This window comes from Catharus ustulatus, chromosome 3 (assembly GCF_009819885.2).
Source record: "Catharus ustulatus isolate bCatUst1 chromosome 3, bCatUst1.pri.v2, whole genome shotgun sequence".
Classification (NCBI taxonomy): domain Eukaryota; kingdom Metazoa; phylum Chordata; class Aves; order Passeriformes; family Turdidae; genus Catharus; species Catharus ustulatus.
This window is the reverse complement of record NC_046223.1, coordinates 37,599,801-37,621,603: the sequence shown is the minus strand read 5'-3', so window position 1 is coordinate 37,621,603 and position 21,803 is coordinate 37,599,801. Positions and strand designations below refer to the sequence as shown.

General features: G+C 40.4%; 1 protein-coding gene across 8 annotated transcripts in view; it reads left to right on the top strand.

Moving 5' to 3' along the window:
- The window catches only part of RMDN2 (regulator of microtubule dynamics 2), a 179,558-nt gene that overhangs the window by 28,294 nt on the left and 129,461 nt on the right, over positions 1-21,803 (top strand). For 3 of the 8 annotated variants that reach the window (XR_004417285.1, XM_033053848.1, XM_033053841.1), the window contains exons 1-8: positions 3,553-3,652; positions 4,344-4,442; positions 7,095-7,335; positions 7,948-8,023; positions 11,528-11,655; positions 12,385-12,851; positions 19,088-19,283; positions 20,239-20,341. Coding sequence is in view for 7 of the 8 variants with exons in the window: in XM_033053848.1 (XP_032909739.1) it covers positions 12,397-12,851; positions 19,088-19,283; positions 20,239-20,341 (754 nt within the window). In the remaining variant the exon portion in view is untranslated. Of the gene's footprint in view, positions 1-3,255; positions 3,404-3,552; positions 3,653-4,343; positions 4,443-7,094; positions 7,336-7,947; positions 8,024-8,052; positions 8,151-11,527; positions 11,656-11,813; positions 11,891-12,384; positions 12,852-19,087; positions 19,284-20,238; positions 20,342-21,803 lie in introns of those variants that run through there. The other 5 variants (XM_033053843.2, XM_033053844.1, XM_033053842.1 and 2 more) reach the window with 5 other exon arrangements.

The following is a 21,803-nucleotide window of genomic DNA, read 5'->3' as shown; positions in this document are numbered from 1 at the left end:
TTGAGCAAGACTCAGGATATGAATTCAGCAAAGCCATGATATTAGATAGATTTATGCTTGTTCCGTTTGTTTAATCAGGGCCTGAATAAAGAGTTTGGGGTTTGAGCTGTTCTGAAGGTTACATGAGACTGGGTGTTCCTGTGCTTAAGTTTAATTCCCTGTAGAGCAGATTCTAACCTATGCTGAAGAGAAGCAGGATCACCTGTGTTGTCTGGCTAATCTGTTGTGTTGCATTTATGGTAAAGGAAATATACGTGCTATATTTCACTGCTTGCTGAAATAAACTGCAGATGCCTAGCAGTTTTAAAGAAGAGTTTCAAACAGGACATAAGCATCACTGAGCTAGCAGCCAGAATGTATTTCTAAGCCTGAGAACAGTAATTTGAAACTATGAATCACTCTCTGTGTTTCTTCCCCTCACTCACTGGTGGAGGTTAAATTCCTGTTAACTGTATCCCCATGGAAAACGTTATGTGCCAGGTGTGGAAAAGCACAGCAGTAGTCCCGTGTAGCTGATGGAATGATTATAAGTCGATGGGTCCTTTCTGCCAGTGTATCTCAGAAAAGGAAGAGAGGATGCCTCTTTTTCCTTACAGCACCTTATCCCTGCTGCTTCTTCTGGGTCGGAGAAGGATGGATGCTCTTTCAGCTGTTGGCATTGCCTGAGGTGCTCTGGAATAGGAGACCAAGTGCTCTTTGCTTCATTGGAGCAAAGAGCCCTAGAGAACTGGAATTTGTCTCCCACATTTTTAAAGACTACCCATCCAAAGGGGAAATGTGACTTTTAGCATGCTCCCACATCTCAGTTTCACAGGTTCTCTCACTTTCCATATCGAGCTGTCAAGAAGCCCAGAAAGCATGTGAATAGCTGATAGAGAAAGCCAAGTAAGCCTGCAGGGGAAACAGGCAGCTTGGGATCCTGCCTGGCTTCTCTCACAGCCAATGTGCTACTCAGAAACCTGTCAATTACAGCTTGGGTTATTTTTTTCCCCAGTGGAGAAATTTGCTGTCAGAAATTTCCAGCCAGCTCTGCTTTGTACTGCTACTGCTGCTCCAAATGGGAAAGCCAAAATGGGCCAGAGAGCCTCACTCAGGGAAGGTGCAGGGCCTTGGGAGCCCTGGCATGACAGCAGGTCTGCAGTCCTGGCTGCCACAACCCAACCATGAACACACTTCCGAAATGTCAGATGTTCCCTCCAGAATTACGTACGCCTATTCACTCTAGTGTGACCGCCAAAACAGCACGTGTGCCTTGCCAGGGACTTCAAAGGCTTTTGTACAACACTGTAGTCCTCTGATAAATAAGTTCTGCTTCTTATTAGAGTCCTAGTCCTAGTCAATATTCTTTGAATTTAAGAGGAAAATGAATTCTTTTGACCTTTTTTTTTTTTGCCTTAAAGAAGGTTATGCACTTTTTAAAAATTAAACTGCCTAATAACTTGCATTTTTTACCTTGTCTGTCTGAAATAGCCAAGTTGGACAATGGTGTCTATCTGAAGTATACAGAACTACCAAAATTACTGTGTCCAAAACCATTACCACTGAAACTGGGTTCTTCAAATGAATCAGGACAGTGGTCCTGATGAGTAATGTTGTAAAAGCGTTACTATGACTGGCTGGCTCAGCTTATACAACAAAACAATTATCATGTTATTTTGTTAAATAATAACTCTCCATGTACTACCCTTTTCCAAATATTAGAAAGTGAAACATGATGAAAGTGATGATGAAATGTGAGAAAATATCTGCTAAGTGCAGTAAGTTTTTTACCTTCTCATGGTATTTAGAAGCAGATACTACAAAGTAAATGAACTAGGAACTAAGTAGTAATTTGACTGGTTAACTAAAGTGCCTATAATGATGATGTTTTCTAGCTCAGTTTCAACAAATTTTTATTAGTGATTGTGGTCTTAGAACCATCACACATGACAATGGCCATTGCCTCAGGGCAATTTAAGTTTTTTGAAAAAAAAAAAAGGAAAAAAAAATGCAGATAAGAAAAAACACATTGAGAAACCCATGTTTGTTTATAAATACTGGCCAAGCCTGTTTGCTGCACCAGACTGCTGTTCAATACAACTCTTCAGGAGAAGGCAGCCAAGATAAGCAGGGAAGTCACCGCAGCTTTGTGATATTCTGCTCATCCTTCTGTTTCAGTTCAAAATAGATTGCAGGACATTTTGCCAAAGGTTGTAAATAAAGTCACCTTTTTTACTACCAAAGAGATAATGAGGATCACATGGGTTGGCCTCCCATATAATGCAATCCAATACGTGCCTCAAATAATTTCCATGGCAAGGATGTCTTGCAAGTGGCAGAGGTCAGTACACCCTAGGTACATAAAGAGCAAGACTGAAGCCTACTGCCTGAAGCAGTTGAATCACTACTGACACTGAACTTGAAGGGTTGTTCCCTTTTCAAGGAGCCTTTCTCCCCAGAGAAGTTACAGAAAACCTACAGCTACGTACCCTGGTGACACATGTAAATTCAGGAGGTAGGAATCCAGGTCATGACCACCTTAGTTGCAGAGACAAGCTCTCGTAGCATTTAAAATTTTACAGAGACTTTCTCCACCTTCTTTGCTTTTACCTTTATTTTTCATTTGTGGTTTTCTACTTCTGAGCATATGTTCTACTGCTTCCATTTCTCTTTGGTTTTTTGCTTTGTGTTTTGATTTTTGGTTTTGTTTTTTTTGGGGGGGGGTTGGGGTGGTTGGTTTGCTTGTTTGTTTTGGGGTGGGTTTGGGTTTTTTTGGGTTTTTTGTTGTTGTTGGTTTTTTGGGGGGATTTTGGTTTTTGTTTGTTTTTTGTGGGTTTTTTTCTTTGTTGTTGTTGTTGGGATTTTGTTGTTGTTTTGTTTTGGGGTTTTTTTTTTTTTTCAACTTGAAGGACACAACACTCTGAGCTGTATTTTTCTTATTATGGAACAGATTACACACAGCCAGGCCATGATAATGCACTGACACCCAGATCTACACTACAAACAAGAGCTTACACTACAAATATATGCTGCTGTCTTAACTAGTCCTGAGATATCTGATAGTCTGCCTCTGGTACTGGTACAGGATACAAGGTGTTGTCTTTCTCAATTTGTATCTCTTACTCCCTTTCTCCTACAATTGTAATTAGAGATGCACTTCCATAATGTGAGCCAAATCAGTCACTTTGCTCCTTCAGCTCCTGGCCACGCGCTCCTGTCCTTTTTTTTCTCACAAAGGCCTTTGCCTTGAGCTGATTCAACCCAGCAACCTGGCAGAACACTGACAACAAAACCGCGGCTTTCTCAGCCAAGGCAGCGAGCTGAGCTATCTAATGAACACTGCATCCAGCGCAAGGATGGCTTTGGATGGCAGCAGGAACCCCTGGCACGCCACAGCCATCTGATCTCCAAATGCACCCGACGAGTGAGGAGCTCCGGGGATGGGCGTGCTTTAGGGCGTTTCCTCCGGGCTCGTATCCAGGGGCGCCGTTCTGGGACAGGGATCGGGACCGGGACAGGGACCCGCCCCTGGCGGCCGCGGCGCTCGGGCGCCACCCCGTGGTGCTGCTGGGGGCGGCCGCAGCTGAGCGCGCCGGGGCGAGGCGGACGAAAGCGTAGCAATTTCTCAGGGACAGCGACCCGCGTGGCTGCGGGGCGGCTCCGAGACCCTGAGGTGTGTGCGGAGATACTCGGGGACAGACATGTAGGACACCGTACGGCGCGGTTCCTGTCCCCTGCTGTCCCGGGTGGGCCGTCCCCTCACGGCCCGTCTGAAGCCAGGCAGCGGCGCTGCTTCTCGCGCTGCGTTGCCAGGCTGTTGTGTCACCCGGCTCCTCTGAGAGCTCGAGTCTGCAGGCCGTGCCTGCCCATGGCTGGCACGGACCGATTTGCTTTTGTGCCAGGTGTGTGCCTTGGCACGGGTACCGCCTCTCCGTGCCCGCCCCGCCGCGTGTGACCCCCGGCAGCCCCGGCAGCGGTGGGGAAATGGCGGGGCGCTGCAGCCGCGAGGCAAGTGTTGTCCCCAGGACGGTGTGCGGCCTCGGGGAAATCCTGTGGGCCTCAAACCAGCCCTCCAAAAGCTCTGCTGTTCGGAGGGAACCAGGCTGGTTGTAGGGAGCCACTTGATCCATGCGTTGCCTTGGAGGCAGCCAGTACCTGGCGTGTGCCCTGACCTTCCGAACCTGGTGTTGCTCGATGTGCACGGCACCACCTTGCCCTCCGAACTCTCGCTTGCAAGCCCGCAAAAGCAGTTCCAAACATCATGGGGCCCAGAGGCGTAATTGCCTCATGACACTGGCATGACATTGTTTTTAGTGAAAATATCAAAGTATTTTTAAATGTTGTTGCTCAACTTTACTTTGCAGCCCAACACAAATGAGTGGACAGTACCCGGAGATGAAACAGATTTCCTATTCCGCACATTTACAAATTCCGTTTGCACCCTCATTTGGGATAATGCTGTGGTAAGTTAAAAAAATAAACACATTTTTTATCATTCCTTCTGTATTTTGAAATCAGGTTCTGATGCAAAATAGTGCAATGGATCTCTTATCTATATCAGTTGATGTCTCACATGCTGCTGGCTCTTCAGAGTAACTCTTGATAAGTATCAGACTTCTGGGTGTAGTGGTGAATTTTATGCATATTTCAAACTTCTTGCTCAGTAGGACTTGCACGAGGAATACAGATATATAGACTCCTTTAAAAGTGTCTTAAATTTAAATTATTATTTTTTTTTAAATAGGAATGTGAAAAAAGGATTGTTTCACAACTGGAAGATAAACCATATTTTTGTAAATATCAAATATATCATAATACTTTTGGAAATTATTTTCTTGCCCTTTGGAAGGGCAGGACTGCGTTTGACTCTTCTAGGTGTTTTGGTTGTGTAAGCCCTGCTTTCACAATCCAAGACTATTGAGTAAAATATTAAATACTTCTTTTATGAAAACAGATGATCTTGAAAAGCTGCTTAGTAACCTGGTAAAGTAGATTATAATAGTATACAATAAAAGTCTGTCAAATATTCTATACACCTGTTGACATACAAATCTGTATTTCCATGGGCTTTTGAAAACTGGAAAACAAACAAGCCCAATAAAAACATGTTTCAGTTGTTCGTACAATTTCTTCCTAGCTCCGGAATCTTACTCTGTTGTTCTCAGAGAAAAACCCCTCATATTTCAGTTTGACTATCAAAGCACGTGCCAATGAAAATGCTTCTAAAACAACTACTCTGGCCAAAAATCTGCCTGTTTCATAGAAATACTGTAATGTTGCCCGAGATGCTTTTCTATCTTTTCATTTGATACGGATTTTTGAAATTGCATATTGCATATCCATGCGGTAGCTTTAAATAGTGTCTCTAAGAAGTGGCAACAGAAGAAACAGTTTCACTGCTTTCAGGGTCAGCAGTACTGCTTATATCAGGATGTCCTGGGAGGGGTTTTGTTCCTTCTGCTAAATGCAGTACAAAATTCACAGTGAAGAGAGCCCAGATTGCAGTCTGGACCCACTGAATAATGGTTCCCCATATAACCTAATGGATTAATCACACTCACAATGTTTTTCTAAATTACAAAGAAACATACAAACATTCGAAAGGCCATCATTACAATTCTTGACAATGACTCAATATCAACTTTTGCAAATGTTGCGGTTGCTGCTGCCTTTTTTCCCACAAGATAGCAGCACTGTAACTATGAATGCGCAAAGGACTTGTGAGCCCATCTCACCAAAATTCAGAAAGGCCACATGGTTTATTTACTTTTTAGGAATCTGCAGCTCAGAATCACAGGGAAAGTTTCTTAAACACCAGGATGGGGTGCAAACACCAATTAAAATAATAAAATCTACATTTACATTTTACTTTAAAAGACCAATCTCCTTGTGAGAAAGCACATCAGGTGTCTTGAAACCATGTGTAAAACTAAAATGGTGTTGCATAAATATATTTGTGTGAGTGTGTGTGTGTGGGTGCATTGCATACAGTAATAATCTTGTCTTGTTATTGGATATAGCAAAACTCTTTTAAGTGGTTAGGTGTTTGTTTATGCTTCCCCTTAACTCATCTGGTTTCACCACTTTGCCTCATGCTTTTAGCTGCACTTATTGATTGTCATTGTTCACAAGTGATCCCATGATGAAGGAGGAACCCCTTTGCCAGCACTCAGGAATTGCCAGGGGGAGGTGAAATCCCCCCGGTACTCACTCTGTCCTGCATGATTGTGTAACCCACATCAAACTCTCCCAGTGTAAATATGTATGTATACAGTAATGATTTGGGTTGGGTCAGGTGTGCACCTTGGAGGCAAATTTCCCAATTGTCCCATCTTGGCAAGCTTTGCTTCACCACATACCAGGCATGGAACACCTGGTTGCACTTTGGGAATATCCATTGCAGAAGCACATCCAAGGCACTGCAGCCACAAATGGGCAGCAGCCCCTGTGATCAGGCTGGAGTTGGCAAAATTAACCCGGGGCACAGCACGGATGTCATGGCATCAGCACCAGCTGTTTGGCCCAGACACCTGCTCCTGTCAGTCCCCACTGCTTGCTAATATACACAAAGCCTTAGTGGCCTAGATGGAAACTTCAAATCAGAAAGGAAATTTTTTTATAAACTCACAAGTAGTAGCAGAGAAGAGGGACAGAAGTGATGGAAGAATAGATCACATCACCTGCATGATGATTTTTTAAATGTGAAATTGCAGACATCCTAGGCCATTAGGCAATATTTACTGGAGTTTGGGAAGGGACATGCTGCTATTTGCAGATGGAAACAGTAAAGCTCTTTAAAATACTTCAGTATGCTTTTGAAATAGCCTATTTATAGAGAAGCTGAAAAAAAAAGACACTTTTCATTCAGTAAAAGAAAATACAGAGGGTGATGTGGAATACAGTGTGTACACACACACACATCTTTATGAAGAGTTTGATTCTTTTTGAGTTTTGACTCCCAAGGAACATATACATGTACATATACATATACATATACATATACATATACATATACATATACACATACATATACATATAATGTAAAATATGCATTTACACAGACATATTCTTTTTCTTTTTATGACTATTCATATATTTTCCTTCTTTCTACCCAGGCATTCCAAGGACAATTTCTCTTTGTGAAGGAATCAGGCAGTGCTGTGGAATTACATCAGATGTAGCCTTGATTAATTATTGTCAACACAACATATGCAAACTCTTTTGGCCTGTCAACTCTCATCTCTTACATCAAGGAAACTGAATCATGTACCTTGGCCTAAAAAAATTAGCAGAGCTTGTATAAATATATTTTGATAGTGTCCTTGAGATTCCTGAAGACACAAAGAAGCAGAAACAGTGGGTACATTTTTTTCTTTTGCTGTTTGAAATGCCATGCCATCAGTGACCATTTGTACTTAGCTGAAATTGCAGCACTGGATCTATCATCACAATCAATCAATCAATCAATCAATCAATCAATTAATTAATTAATTAGACAGATGGTTGTGAGTGCAATTGAACTAACGAAACCAGGTTTCCTATCAAGTTATAACTTGTAGTTCTGTTTGTTCACATCTAATAAAATGTGAGCTCTGCTTTAGATTTTCCTGTCCTTGCAAAATGCTTTTTTCCTGTGTGGATTCTCAGTTGTTCACTAAGGGATAAGCAATCTTCCCCATAGCAGTGACTCCACTTCAGGGATTTCTTCTTTTAAAAGATGAACTAACTCAAGGAAATTTGTTAAGAGTTGCTCTGTTGAATTTGACTGAGATTGGCCAAAGATTCAACAATACTGGGGAGGAGGGAGAGGTACAGTTACGTTTGCACACACAGAGACATACAGGCAAAGGCAGCCTCATCTCCCCAGGGAAGTGTGCTAAGCAGTATATCTTTATTTCAAGAAAACAGAAAAGATCAGTGTGCTATCACCCATCTCCTTTTAACTTCAATTGAGTAATTTTTCATTAGGGGCACTAGAACAACTGCTCAGGCCAAAAGCAGCAGAGAATACTGACCAGTCTAACAGTGAGTGCTTCCTTTTGAGGTAAGATACAATTTGCTTTCTTTTTATAGCAAAAATATCAGAGGACTTCAACCGAACTTGACAAAACAGTGATTTTTGACTGTTCTGACATCCAGACAGGACAAGGTGGTTGCAAGTCTGGTCAAAGGTATTTAAGCTTTCACAATGTTTGGTGACATATTAACAATATTTGACTTTACGCCTACAAGACAGCTGAAGTATGAACTGCTATTACCTCATTAAAGGTTTCTGTATCTGTTACAAGCAGTAGATTAATCTCTTGGGGGTGGGGGAGGGAGGGGCATTTCAGAAAGAACAGCATATCACAAAAGAAAATGGACAGAAGAATTACAGCTTAAGAAAACTATGAAAATTGTAAAATATAAATGCCTTCCGTACAGGAATTAAACCACCAGTAGACTATGCTACACCTTGTCTGGAAACAGCATGCATCAATTACTTACTATGTAATGGTTTTCTGATCCATTGAACACAATCACTCTATAATGTGCTAACTTTTCTAATATGACACAAAAATGCTGTCCAAGTTCAGAATTTCCCAAAAGTCCAGTAAACTGCCTGCCCTGGTTTTATAAAAGTAGTGCTGTAAGAAGGCTGATGTCCTGTGCAGGTGTGTCGGTGTTGCAGCACTGGTGTGCTGAGCTCATTCTCGTGCATCTGCCTGGGGCCGGGGTGGAGATAGGCAGGATGTTCACAAGGTCTTGCCACTCCAAAGCTACTGGCCTTCTTGAAACTACCTGGAGTGGCCTTTCAATACTTCAAAGACTCTACAAAAAAAGGGGAAAGTGGCTTTTTACTTGGGCAAACAATGATAGGACAAGTAGGTTTAAAAGAGATTTAGATTAGATGTTAGGAAGCAATTCTTTACTCAGGGTGGTGAGGCACTGGAATAGAGTACCCAGAGAAGCTGTGGATGTCCCATCCCTGGAAATGTTCCAGGCCATGCTAGATGCAGCCTGAACAAACCATTCTAGGGAAAGGTGTCCATGCCCATCACAGGACAGTTGGAATTTGAGGATCATGAAGATGCTTTCCAACCCAAACCCCTCTGATTTTACAGTTCTATAATCTTCACATATTTCTTCTGTCACAATTGGCTGAAATTAAGCTCCATGTTCAGGAGCTACTGGGTGGAGAAATTGTGATGGTATGGCTTTCAGAAGGGCAACACATGGACAACCTGGGGGCATAAACTTTGTGTTCTTAGGAAATAAGGCTGAGAAATACACTAAAAGTATTTGGGGCTAACCATTTTATAAGAGATAATTGTCTGGACCTGTTTTTTAGGACTTCAGGTACAAAGTTTCTTTTAAACTAGGAAAAATTCATATGCAGAAGAACAGTACTTTTCTAACAACATTTCAGTTTTTTAGAACATATGTCATTTTTAGGCCAATTTAATTATGTCAGATCTAGGTAAATTGATGTTTAGTTCCCCAGATTGGAAAGCTGCTGTGTTCCAGCAAGTTTTTACATATGTGCTGTAACTTCTATGATTCCATGCTGCTCTGCCTGGGTAAAATGGCCACAGGTAAAAAGCAAACAAGGAGTTTGGGACCAGACAGATGACCTGATTTTCATAGTTGCTACATATCCAGGCAGCTGTAGATGGTAGTTTTCCTGGGCCATTTTTTTGGAAGAGTTCTCCTTGTCTAGGACTTGCAGCCTGAGACAGTCACTTTGGAAAATCTTTGAAAATATTCACTTAGCTTTTTGCATCCATATTATTTTCTTTCAGTTCTGTGCTATGTTTGCCCTCCAATTCATGCTTTTAAAAAAATCTTTTCCTGTTTCAATTGGCTCATAGAAAGCTTTTATCAGACTGCACAAAAAAACAAAACATAACAAAACAAAATCAAAAAAACCCAAAAAACGAAACCAACCAACCAAAACAAAAACAAAAATAAAACCCAAAAAGTAAAGGTTTTTCAACACATTTATATTACCATTCCTGAACGCTTGAAACACTATTAGCATATGGAGATTTACATTTTCTTGTTCCATTTTAAAACACTGGGGGATTGTGCATCTTAAACCCATTACTTAGAGGGAAATTTGTTAAAATAATTTGAGTTTAGTGAAGTTTCCATAAAATTGAAGAGATTTCCATCCTTGGTTTAAAAATTTCAAATTACAAACATATGAGCAGATTATACACTTTGTTATTATTGCATTGTAACTGGGAATCCTGTAAAATTCTGAAACAGTATTCATTTTTTTCATTCTAACAAATTTCTACCTTGGTCTCAGGTTGTAGTTTGGTTGCATAAGGGTAAATTCATCCTCAGGTTCTTAATTAAGAATTAGTTTAGAGCTGTAGTCGTTTTAAACTAAATTCTTTGAAGATAAGTAGACATTAGACTGAAAAATTCTTGAGTTCTTGGTACCTGTTTTAGGTACTTTTTTGTTTTGAACAGCACTCTGTTCACTTTTTAAAGGCAATTAGTATGCTTTTTAAGAATTATGTTCCTTTGTTTCTGATTGATATGATTGAGGACAATTTTAGCTGTTGAAGAGCTTCTTCCGTTGCACAGACACAGTGGTTTCCATGATGGTTTCCTTAAGCCCTCACACAGAAAAACATGAGTTCTGTGCCTGTAAATTCTGGCAGGATGCTGTGCACAGGCCCTCCACAAGCCTTCAGGAGGACTAATGGTCAGAGCAGGTTGTCTGTGATGGTCCTTCTTCCCTTCAAAGGCCAGAAATAGGAGCCAGATCCTTTTGTCATAACGGGCAAAGGAGAGTCTTGTGAGAGTCACCAATAGAAGTGATCTCAGATGGGGCACAGGAGCAGTACCTCCCACACTCATAAATCCAAGTTCTGCTCCTCTACTCTGCTCTGGTGACACCCCACCTGCAGTGCTGCATCCAGCTCTGGGGTCCCCGACGCAGGACATTGATCTGTTGGAATGAGTCTGGATGAGGAACTCCAAGTTAATCAGAGGGATGGAGCACCGCTCCTTTGAAAAGTGCTGAGAGAACAGGGATTATTCAGCCTGGAAAAGAGAAGGCTTTGTTGTCACCTAATTGTGGCCTTCCAGTACCTGAAGGGAGCTTGGAGGAAAGATGGAGCAATACAATTTACAAGAGCATGGAGTGACAGGACAAGTGGAAATGGGTTCAGACCGAAAGAGAGTAGGTTTAGATTAGACACTTCTAAAAAGTTCTTTATTGTGAGCGTGGTGAGGCACTGGGACAGATTTCCAGGGGAAGCTGTGGATGGCCCAACCCTCGAAGTGCTTATGGCCAAGTGGATGGGGATTTGAACAACCTATTCTAGTGGAAGGTGGCAGGGGCACTGGAACTAGATGGCCTTCAGGCTTCCCTTCCACCCCGAACCATTCCATGATTCTGTGGTAAGTTCCTCCAGACTTTGGACAATCTATCACGTACTCTGGTGAAATCAGCTTTGGGACCTTAGATAGCTTAAATAGCAATAAAGATTTTGTGCCGGGACTACCCGTCTTCCTGGTAACTGGGCGGGGTTTCTCTGTGATTTTGCAGCTTCAGGTCTCCACCAACGCAGTGGAAACACAATTTCTCCGTGGCCTAGAAGCAGCAAAAGGTTGAAAAAGGGTTGGAAAATCGGTGAAATCGAGCGGCCACTAGACTGAGGACAGACGCACGAACAGGTACACTTGCTCTAGAGCGGCGTATTTCGAGCCATGTCCGCGGCAGTTGCACCCCCGCCGGGATTCCCAGCGCCGCGGGAATCCCTCCTCCAGCGGGCAGCGCGCGTCACCCGGGCGGCCCGGCCGAGGCCCGGCCCCCTCGATCCGGGTATCGCCGCCCCCTGTGCCGCGGCGGGAGAGCTGCGGCTCCGGGGCCGGACGCTGCTGCTCCCGGCTCGGCCCGGCCCGGCCGTACGTACGTACCGGGGCGGCGCTGGGCTCGGGGCTGGCGCTGCCGGGGCTGGAGCCGGGGCTGGGGCAGCTGCGGGGCGGGCGGGAGGCAGGGAGGTGAGCGCGGGGCTCCGGCAGCCCCTCGGCGCCGTGGGGCTGGGGGACCGGCGGGACGCCCCTCCGGGCGGCGCTCCGGCCTGACAGCTGGGTTTCCGCCTCTCTGCAGTGTCGGAAAATCCGATTATATGAGTTTCTCGCATTAAAACAAACAAATCCCAGGATGCCGAGAGGGTTAAGAGTGAAGGCTGCGGTCCTGCCCACGTGCCAGCGCCCCTCACACCCCCAAAACCACTTTTGTGTTGTTTTTGCCGACTTGTATTGCAGAACCTACAAAAAGTGTAACTTTGTGTCAGCAATTCTTCCTGCCTGACACTTTCGTGATTTCAGAGCAGAGCAAGTCGCTTGCATAGAGCAGGGGAAAACATCTTAAACTCTGTTATTGTTGTCTCACAATTCTAGGAGCGTGCAGAAATGTCTCCCTTTGAAAATAAAGGACTAATACTGGGCATAATGGCAGGGACTGCTGGATTAAGCCTGGTGCTGGTTTGGTACCGCAAGATCCGAAAGCCTGGTGCAGCTGTGCGTATACATGCGTTCCAGGATATAGGTAACAAAATTAATTCTGTGGGCTTGCAAAATGAGGCTCCCAATGAACAAGGAGCAGTAATGGTTTTACATGGAAGGCAACTGCAGATACTAGAAAAATTGAATGGCCTGCTACTAAGTGTGGATGAACTGAAGAGAGAGGTGGAATTTCTGAAAGAAGCTATTCCAAAACTTGAAGAGCTTGTTCGAAATGAGCTTCAAGGAAAGGGTGATATTCAGAGAGTTAGCCCATCACACAGAGCAGCTAGGCGACGAAAAGCAGAGACAGCTTCTGGTGCAAGAGAAACCACCAGCTCTGAGGAGGCGGAAAGTGAAGGAGGGTGAGTTAATAACAATTTGTATATTCTACTGTGCATATGCAGTGCAAGTTACATTATTACCTATATGAAACTGTAAACAGGAGTCCTGTAAAGGTTTTATATAGATTTTATACATCTGGGAAAAAAATACAAACGTTCAGATTAGCAGTTTTTAGATCAGAGAAGACTCTTGGTGACCATCTCTGAATCTGCACTATAGCTGAAGTTGGCTTAATGCCAAGCATAATACAGATTTATTTTTTTTTAAAGAGTGTGTTTGGTAACACTGATGCAGTATTGCTACATAGCTATGCAATGAAAGGCAAAGTTCAGAATAATGGTGTAATTTTAAAAGTGCTTCTAGTGCAAAGTGTGTCTTTGACGGAGTTTGTTCAAAGCATACGAATGCTCATGTGCTTTTCCTGATAATTGTTTTTAATCAGCCTCACAGATAAGTTATTACAGTGTTCTGCCTAGAGGCATTGCAGACTATGGCAGCTACGTCTGAGCAGAACCTCTGTACAAGTGGCAATGTTTATGTATATGTGCTGTTGTATACACTTTCTGGTGGCTCAAAAGGTGACCATGAGGAATTTAGGGTGCTGACTCGGTAAGGTAGAAAGTTCCTAGTTTTCACCACATCTTGCAGTCACGTTGTAGTTAATGGGAACTTTTATTCTCATTAGTTGAGGAAAACATTGGAGGATGATGTACCAGCAGTCCAGGACAGGCACTGTATTTTTGTCTTGACATTAATCTCCTGTAATTACAACTTTGTTTTGGTATAATCAGATTAGATACTTACAGGCAATTTACTAATACTATGTGTATAGCAACTGAGTTTTTTGAACCACTTCTCAGCATCTTACATGTCTATGTAGGCAGCATTATGTCTGCAAATTGCCCATTTTATGTCACCTTTTCTCTTTAAAAGTATTTTAACTAACTGTAATATTCTGAAGACAGCTAACATGCTGCATATTAATAGAATTCTATATTTAAGAGTTTCTTCACATTCATTTTCAGTTCCTGTGAGCAGAATTTCTCTTTGTGTTACATTCCAGCCCACATGGTTCACAAGTCTTATATTTTGATACCATATTTTAAGACCTGTCAGTTCTATTATGAACCAGTTGTTTATTTTAGGTATTCAGGATTGGCACAAGTGTTCAACAACATTCCTCCTTCATCTGGTGTGAAAAATTCTTGGTTCTCTGGTTCCTTAGATTGTTTCATCCATTGGTTGGTTTGCAGAGGCCTTCATGTTATGAATAAAATATTCAGAGATGCAGATAAGGCAAAGAGACCAGTTTATGAATTACCAGGTCCACAGATGCAATGCAGGAGTTATTCCACACATAATGTTTGAGAAAATCCTGTTTTCTGATCAGGAATGGTGTGCTGCTCTTTGACAACCAGCCAAGAAAACTTGTGTGTTCAGGTTCTTCTGTGTGACGAAGAAGCTGATGCGGTGATCCAATACAAGTGATTATAGTGTGCAAGAGCATTGAACGTGTCCTTAGGAGAGGCCTTCTCTGACAAGTATTTGTGTACAGTCAGAAGCAAAGAAGATAATTCAAGGTTATAGTTAGCATTAGTCGTTTGGCCATGTTCTTTCCCAATGCTATTTTTCAATCCCTTTTGAAAAGAAGTGGGCTTTTTTCCTTATAACACCTTGTTCTTGATGTGCTTGTTTTTTGTATCTTCTCTAAATTTGAGATAATTTGATTTCATTTAAGTGAATAGTATTTTTTTCTTCCTCTTGCAAATAGGTTGTTAATTCTAATGTGTAAAGTTGCAATATATAAAGCTTTTTGTGAAGTCTTCTGTAACTTCAGTGACTATGGTGCATGGCCAGGAGAGCCAATAGCAACACTTGGGTTTTTCCAGTTACTGTACACCACCACTTCATATGCTGTAGGCATTACACCATGTGCATTATTTTATACTCTTCTGTGAATTCCACACACAATGGTGCATTCAGGTGCTTGTTTGTGTACTAGAGAAAACAAATTGCTCTTTGTTACTGATAAAACATTTTTTCACCTTTATGTACTCCCATCTAAAGTACGTGCAATGTGTTTCACTGCCTCAGCAGTAATTTAATGATGTAAAAGATAGGATTTTGCTTGAGTTAAGCACTTCTGGTTTTAATTGACAAATGGGTAGATGCTGGGAATTGACAGATAAACTAATCTGAAGAGTTTTATAGATCTATGCTGTATGACTACATTGGTTTGTATACTTCTTCCAGAAAAGCTTTTAATACTACTTAGTTTTTTCATTAAATATTGGAAGCTGACAGTCTCTGATAAGGCCCTTACTGCCTTGATCTGCTCTGGGCATATTCTCAATGTCACTGCTGGTATTCAATACCTTGGGAAGAGAAGCTTTCTGTTTTGCCTTTCAAAAATTATGTATTTCTGTAAGTGGAGAAATATCGCATGTTTTAATAAATGAGCTATATTTTTTACGTCTGAATGGAAGGTGCACTGAATGGATGAGACATTAAATGGTAATGAGTCTGTGGTTTCTAGTCTGTGCTTTTCTGTATTCTATTTTCTTTTTTTTAAGTTTGTTTCTGTTCTGGTAATGTTCTAGTGAAAACTTCAATGTTTAACATTTGAGAATATCTAACAAGTACCCATTCATTTACAAATACAATAAATTGTGTCTAGATAATCACCTGGAATGGAACATGTCCTCGAATTCTCCTCTTTGTGATTTTCAAGCTGTTTCCTCCCTGATATGGCAGTGATGAACCCTGGACATCAGTGTCGTGTTTGGCACACATCTTCAGCTGGCCCAGCATCCAAGCTCTTCAAATTGCATTTGGCATCAGGCACCAGAAAGATTCACTGCAGTAAATTCTTTTCTGACAGATGTTCTATTTATAAATTTTCCTTGAAATAGCTTAGTCAACAGGAAGAAAAAATTCCCTTGCCTACTTCTGAGTATTACTTCACTTAGCATTTTCTAATTTATTTTGCTGTTCATTTCTTTTAAATACAATCTTCAGTTGGCTTAAGAATTCAGTTTGCTAAAGCTTCCCTTGAAAGCCACTTATTACTGATGGATATGCTGGATCATACAGTGCAAATTTGATCCAGATTGATCTGTGACATACAATCACCTTTCTGTGGAATTAGCCAGAGCAGATGAGAGGATGTTTGTGTCAGCTTATGGTTTTTTTTCTAAGTTGGCAGGGAGACGACAGATGATATTTGATCTGTCTAAAAGGTGAAGTGTTGTGGACAAATGATACCTGGTTAGGCCCAGTGTCTGCCAATTTACAGACACCCCAACAGTTTTTGAACCACCCAAGTGTGTTTATGCCACAGGGGTGTTTTATACCATGTAGCACAGGGTTTGTTTTAATCTGGTACTAGGTGCTGGGATTTACTGAGCTGCTTAGCCACGGTGGGGTGAGTCTTCAGCACAGTTGCCATTTGTTCTTTGAACTTTGAACAGTCCACTGTGATACAACTGAGTCCTGTTGGTTGATCGTTGCTCCTCACATTCTTATCACTGTTTTTCTCTTTTATTTAAAATCTATTGGTAATAAAGGTGAAAACAAGTTGGCACTGACTCTAGATATTTTTAAAATGTTTTTCCATTTTTTTCAAATATTGATCAATGTATTTATCAGTTGTAAATACTTACTTTTCTGTTTATAATCTGATAAAGCTTCTTGCAGGGAGATACCAGGTAAAATTGCAGATTTCTGTTGTATGGAATATTTGTAAAATAAACCATAATGACTGTTATTTCTTTTTTGGAGTAATGTTATCAGTCCTTAGAGTCCTGGAGTTTTTAAACTGTTTTAAGAATCTCTACTTCTGTTTGTGTCAGTACTGATTTTTAGTGCTTTAGAATGCCTAGATGTAAGACTGTTAGCTGCTTTATTGCTCTACAAGTAAATTGAAATTTATGATGTTTTATTCAACGTATAAGAGGGTCTGTTCCACATTTAAATTGTTTGGGGTTCATAAAGCAGATCAGTAGAGGAGGTAGGAGAGAATTTGCCAGGACAGTGGAGATGAGAGAGAATGGGTAAGAAATGATGACCCTACCATCTCTGATATTTTGTACTTAGCTCCTAATGGTTTCACATTGATCAGTTAGATAGTGACCTACTTCACACTTTTTCTATGAGTCTCCCAAAAAAATACGACTTACTTGATGTCATGTGAATTTGATGTTTGGCCTCAGTTTGGTGTTTTGTCATGACATTTGATATAGTGCTGCTGGAAATCTCTGCTGGGTTTGTTTGGACTGACAGCCCAATGGGCTTGGGTGTCAACCCAACCTTGCATTTGTCATCCAGCCATTATATTTTTGCTGGGAGAATAGCATTTTCTAATAATAATTTTTCTCTGTTATCTAACACTGGTACAGTAATGATCATAGAAATTTTAGCAGATGTTTATGCAGCAAAGATAAAGAATACAACATCAACACTGACTTCCAAATACTGATTCCTCACTTTCATATCTACCTGATTAGGTAGCATTGGGTACATTGCCCAAATTTCTGTAATTAACGATATTGTCTTTACTGCTTAATTGTTGCTTTTATATTATCTAGTGCCCTTATTTTTGGTTGGGAATTGGCCAGATGCTCAGCACATTTTTCATTTTTATTAGGGGGAATGGAGCATCTAAACCATGTGAGGAAAGATACTTTCCAAAAATACTTCACATCATAGAGTTCTGTATTGGAGCTAAAAGATTGTCCCAGTCCCCAGAACTCTCTTGTACATTTAAGTTAGGGCTCTTACAAATGCAGCCATGATAAATTTCTGTGCCCACTTCAAACTAACTATGAAAGAACAATATGCTATGTTTTTAAACACACTTTAGAAAACGAAAACAAGTGTTCAGTGACTGAATATAGTCTCTGCAAGATACAGCATAGGATGTGTCATCACCTTCAGCATCATCAAAATTATGTGAAACAAATCTGTAGAAACATAGGAGGTTTCTCATCTCTGTTCTGCTCCATGATATTTTTCAGTTTGAACATTTACACATGGTCTGTGTATATACTGTTTTATCCAAATGTATTTTTGACTCCTATTTCCTGTGTCATGGGTTAATTTTTCAGCAAAACTGTCATGCCACACCTAGCACTTCTGTAGCAGTTGTACTTGTTCATTTACAGGCTGTAAGTGTATCTGCTCTGATATACTGATCTGTTCTGAAAGCAACATATTGAAAACAGAATATTTGAAAGCCATGATTAATAAACTTCATTTTGGCTGCTAGCATTCTGTCCTGGTTATATTTCTGAAAAAAGAAATAGATTGTATATATTCTGACTGTCATGGCCCACTTCGAAGATTCAGTTACCTAATGTGTATAGTACCATTCCATGCTTTTTGTACTCATAGTAACCATTTAGAAAATATCTGAAACTGGCAGCTGATAGGTTTATATTATCAATTCTCCCCAGAAAAGTATTTTCAAAAGTGGAAATGCAGAAGGTGAGGCTTCTCTCTCCATTTTTAGTACATAAGCAAAAGGCTACTTTCTAAAACAATGCCATCAGCTACTCCTCTTTGAAGTCGAAGTACCCTGATGTATTCTCAGCACTTTGGACAGTAAGGCCACCTGCTTATCTCTGTGTGATATTTATGCTTTTGCAAATATTTCTCTGCCCTTGACTGCCTTGTGCTGAGTACTTGGGCACTAAGCACCATGAATTAGTATAATCTCTTTTCCGGTTTCAGATATTCTGAACTTCAGAATGTTTGGAAGAAATAAGGAATGTATAACAATGATGTTATTTTTATTGGCTTGCATTTAGATCTTAAAAGTGTTTAAGAAAATATTGTATAAATTATTGTTATTGCACTTATGTTTTGGTTAGTAAGCTCATTCCTTTTTCAAAAAATAGGGAAATTGAGGTAAAGAGTTGAAGAGGCCTATTCAGGGTTACAGAGCATGTCTTAAAACTCACTGATTTCAAGTGTTCTGCATTTGAAACACAAGGCTACATGTGTTTCTAATATGTATCTGCCTTTTTAATGGAGTATTAGGCAGCAGGACAGTATAATTACTTACCTGTTATGTTTGGAGTATGGCTATGCTGTCCCTTTGAAGATAAAGGCTTTGTAATAATAATAAACTTGGTATCATAAATAAAAAGTCCTTTAAAGTTGCACAACTGGGATAAATTTTGCTCTGAATTTTTTGCTTTTTAATTTAACAACACCCCTTTTTTTTTTTAATGGTTATTATTTTCTGTGATTTTAGTTACCTTACTGCTCATACTGATTCTGAAGGAGACTCCGAGGAAGAAAAGAAATGTATGAAATCACCTGATACCACAGTGAAATCAGAAGAAGATGAAGACTTACTTAATTTTTTACAGCAGGTGGACAATTTGCATAAGGGTTCAGAGGATGATAAAAAAAAAGGCTTCAGATTGCTGCTTGAGAAAGATGACAAGGTATTATGGGTAAACTTAATATAAAGTTGCTATTAACTTACATTTTACAGTGCTTTTGAAAATGAAATACAAGCTTTAAAATGCACATAGAAATGGATGATGAAATTTCAAGCATATTTTTAAAATACAGTCAAAAAGCACTATTTCAAAGTTGTGTCAATATTCACGTTGTGTGGGCACAGGACTTCTGCTGTTACATGTCCCATTCTAATTCAATAACTTTGAGGCTTTGTTTGACATAGGAATTCTTGCATAAAACAAAGAAAAATAATGGGCTTTTTCTGATATAAATGATACTTACTTCTGCTGGTTTTGGAATAGTCTGTGTGAGAAAATCCTGTAGAATTAAGTAGTAACCAGATCTTCTGTTCTCAAACTATGAGCATCTAGTATGCTCATACCTTTCTAATATCCTTCTTGTGAATTTTTGCTTTGACTTTGGTGGGCTCATAAGTAACTCTAAATAAAATTTAAAGGTGTATTGATGTGCAGTGCTTAGTTCAATGTACCATTTTATTCTGATTTGGCAGGCTTTAGTTTGGATTTTATTTTCATCTGCATATTGGAATACCAAGAAAGGTAAATGAGATATTGTGAGTGTGGTGCTTATGGCTTCCCTAAAAAAAATAACTTTTTTCAGGGATTTGTAGTGCTTTACTGGATTATCTTTTAAATATTTATATTAAAAGTAGTTTAAACTGATTTATAAAATAAAAACTCTTTAGACACTCTAAGGTGTTTCCAAAAACTGTATTCTTTTTTGTTCATGGAAAGTTGGTCAACTGGTTCTCACATGAACTAAAAGTAGTAGGTAGAAGGAAGGAAAATTAACAAAAAATTAGGCCATCTTCTGATTACTTGCTTTCAGCATGATAGTAATTTTAAGCATTGTGAAAGTAAACTGTTTAAATCACATTTTGATCAGTTTAATTATGTAACTGTCTTCTGCTTTCAGTATGAAAACTGTGTGGACTTTCTTTGGAGGCTTGCACGTGCTTATGGAGATCTGTTTGAGATGACTACTGATGCTGAGGAGAAGAGGAAATATGTAACTGATGGTAAGAGAAAAAGTGTTTTTGAAGAATGCTGTATGAATGTAGTGAAATATGCTTTGAACTTTGGTTAAGTTTTCCGGTATAAGGAATTTGCAATCCAATAAATGGGAGCATTTGTACTGTAATGATAATGTTTTGTGTAGTAAACCACCACAGTTTACAACTTCAGTTCATTCTTTCCTCAGTGAGAGATCTAAAATCAGTGGCAGAGAAGTATTATGGGTCATAATTGGAGGCTGTTGTCGCTGCAGATTGCCTTAAAATCCTTTATTTTGTTGAGAAACAGACGGATACAGAATGTGAAAACTCCCAGATGCTGTCAGCACAGTTTCTTAATGACATCTTTTGGAGAGCAAGAGGAATAAGTAAATGCTGAGGCTGGGTCAAGGTTTGTTTTTCTGCTTTCCTGTGGTCAGGGAGCACTCCTGCCTATCAGCAGCCTTTTTGTGGTGATGATGGGGATGAAACTTTGTGAATCTGGAGGAACTGTTGGCCAGAAACAGAAGTGGTGTGTGACAGTTGATGTTGCTTCCAGACATCTCTCCCCATGTGTCCTATTTGACAATTTAATCTCCACAAGAGATTAAACTCTACATCTCCTCTACACTGTGTCACTCTCATCCAGTCAAGGCACTTTTCTTAAAATAATCCTTTTTGCATTTATCTCATTTATCTTCTCTCTTTCTTTTGTCTCTCCATTGCCCCTTCCTTTTTTGCTATACCTAATGAGGTATTGTAAGTGTAACCCAACTTTGGGTTATTTTGTCTTTTGTGACACCTCTCATTGGCCATTTTTTCTTTTGGCAGTGACAATGTCACTGACAAAGCAGTTTCAACTGTCCTTTGTCATCCTTAAAGGCAGTGTCATGGCTTCATGCTGTTGTAACAGACCACAGACAACCTCAGTTTGTTCAAGGTCCTTCCTTTTTTCAATCCTTTTGTCATCTAAATACTCCTGAAGACTTGCACCTCTTAGCAACTAAATTGATACTGGTTTTGCTTTAGTTTGGCTTTGTACATAAATCCCATAGTGCAGTGAGGATTATGACACAAAGTAAATGAAAACAGTAAATTCTATTAGATCCTTTCCTTTTACCAGTGACTGGACTTGAAGCTGGCCAGGACTGTGAGGGACAATAAAAAGTTTTCTCAAATGTATGAATGGCAATAGGCAGTGTGAAAATAACATCGGCCCATTACAGGATGAGGGTGGTTGCCTCACAAACAGGGACATGGACAAGGCAGAGATGTTTAGTGTATTCTTTTCCTCTGTCTTCGACACGGATGATGGAACAAGGAGTTATCAGTGCCCTGAGCTGGAGGACCATGGCTGCAAGAATGATCAATTCCCAATCAACCTGGAAATTGTGTAGGATCTGCTGCTCCAGTGGGATTCCTAAATATCTGTGTGATTGACCCAACAATCCTTAAAGAACTAGTTGGTGTCATCTCAAAACCTTTCCTG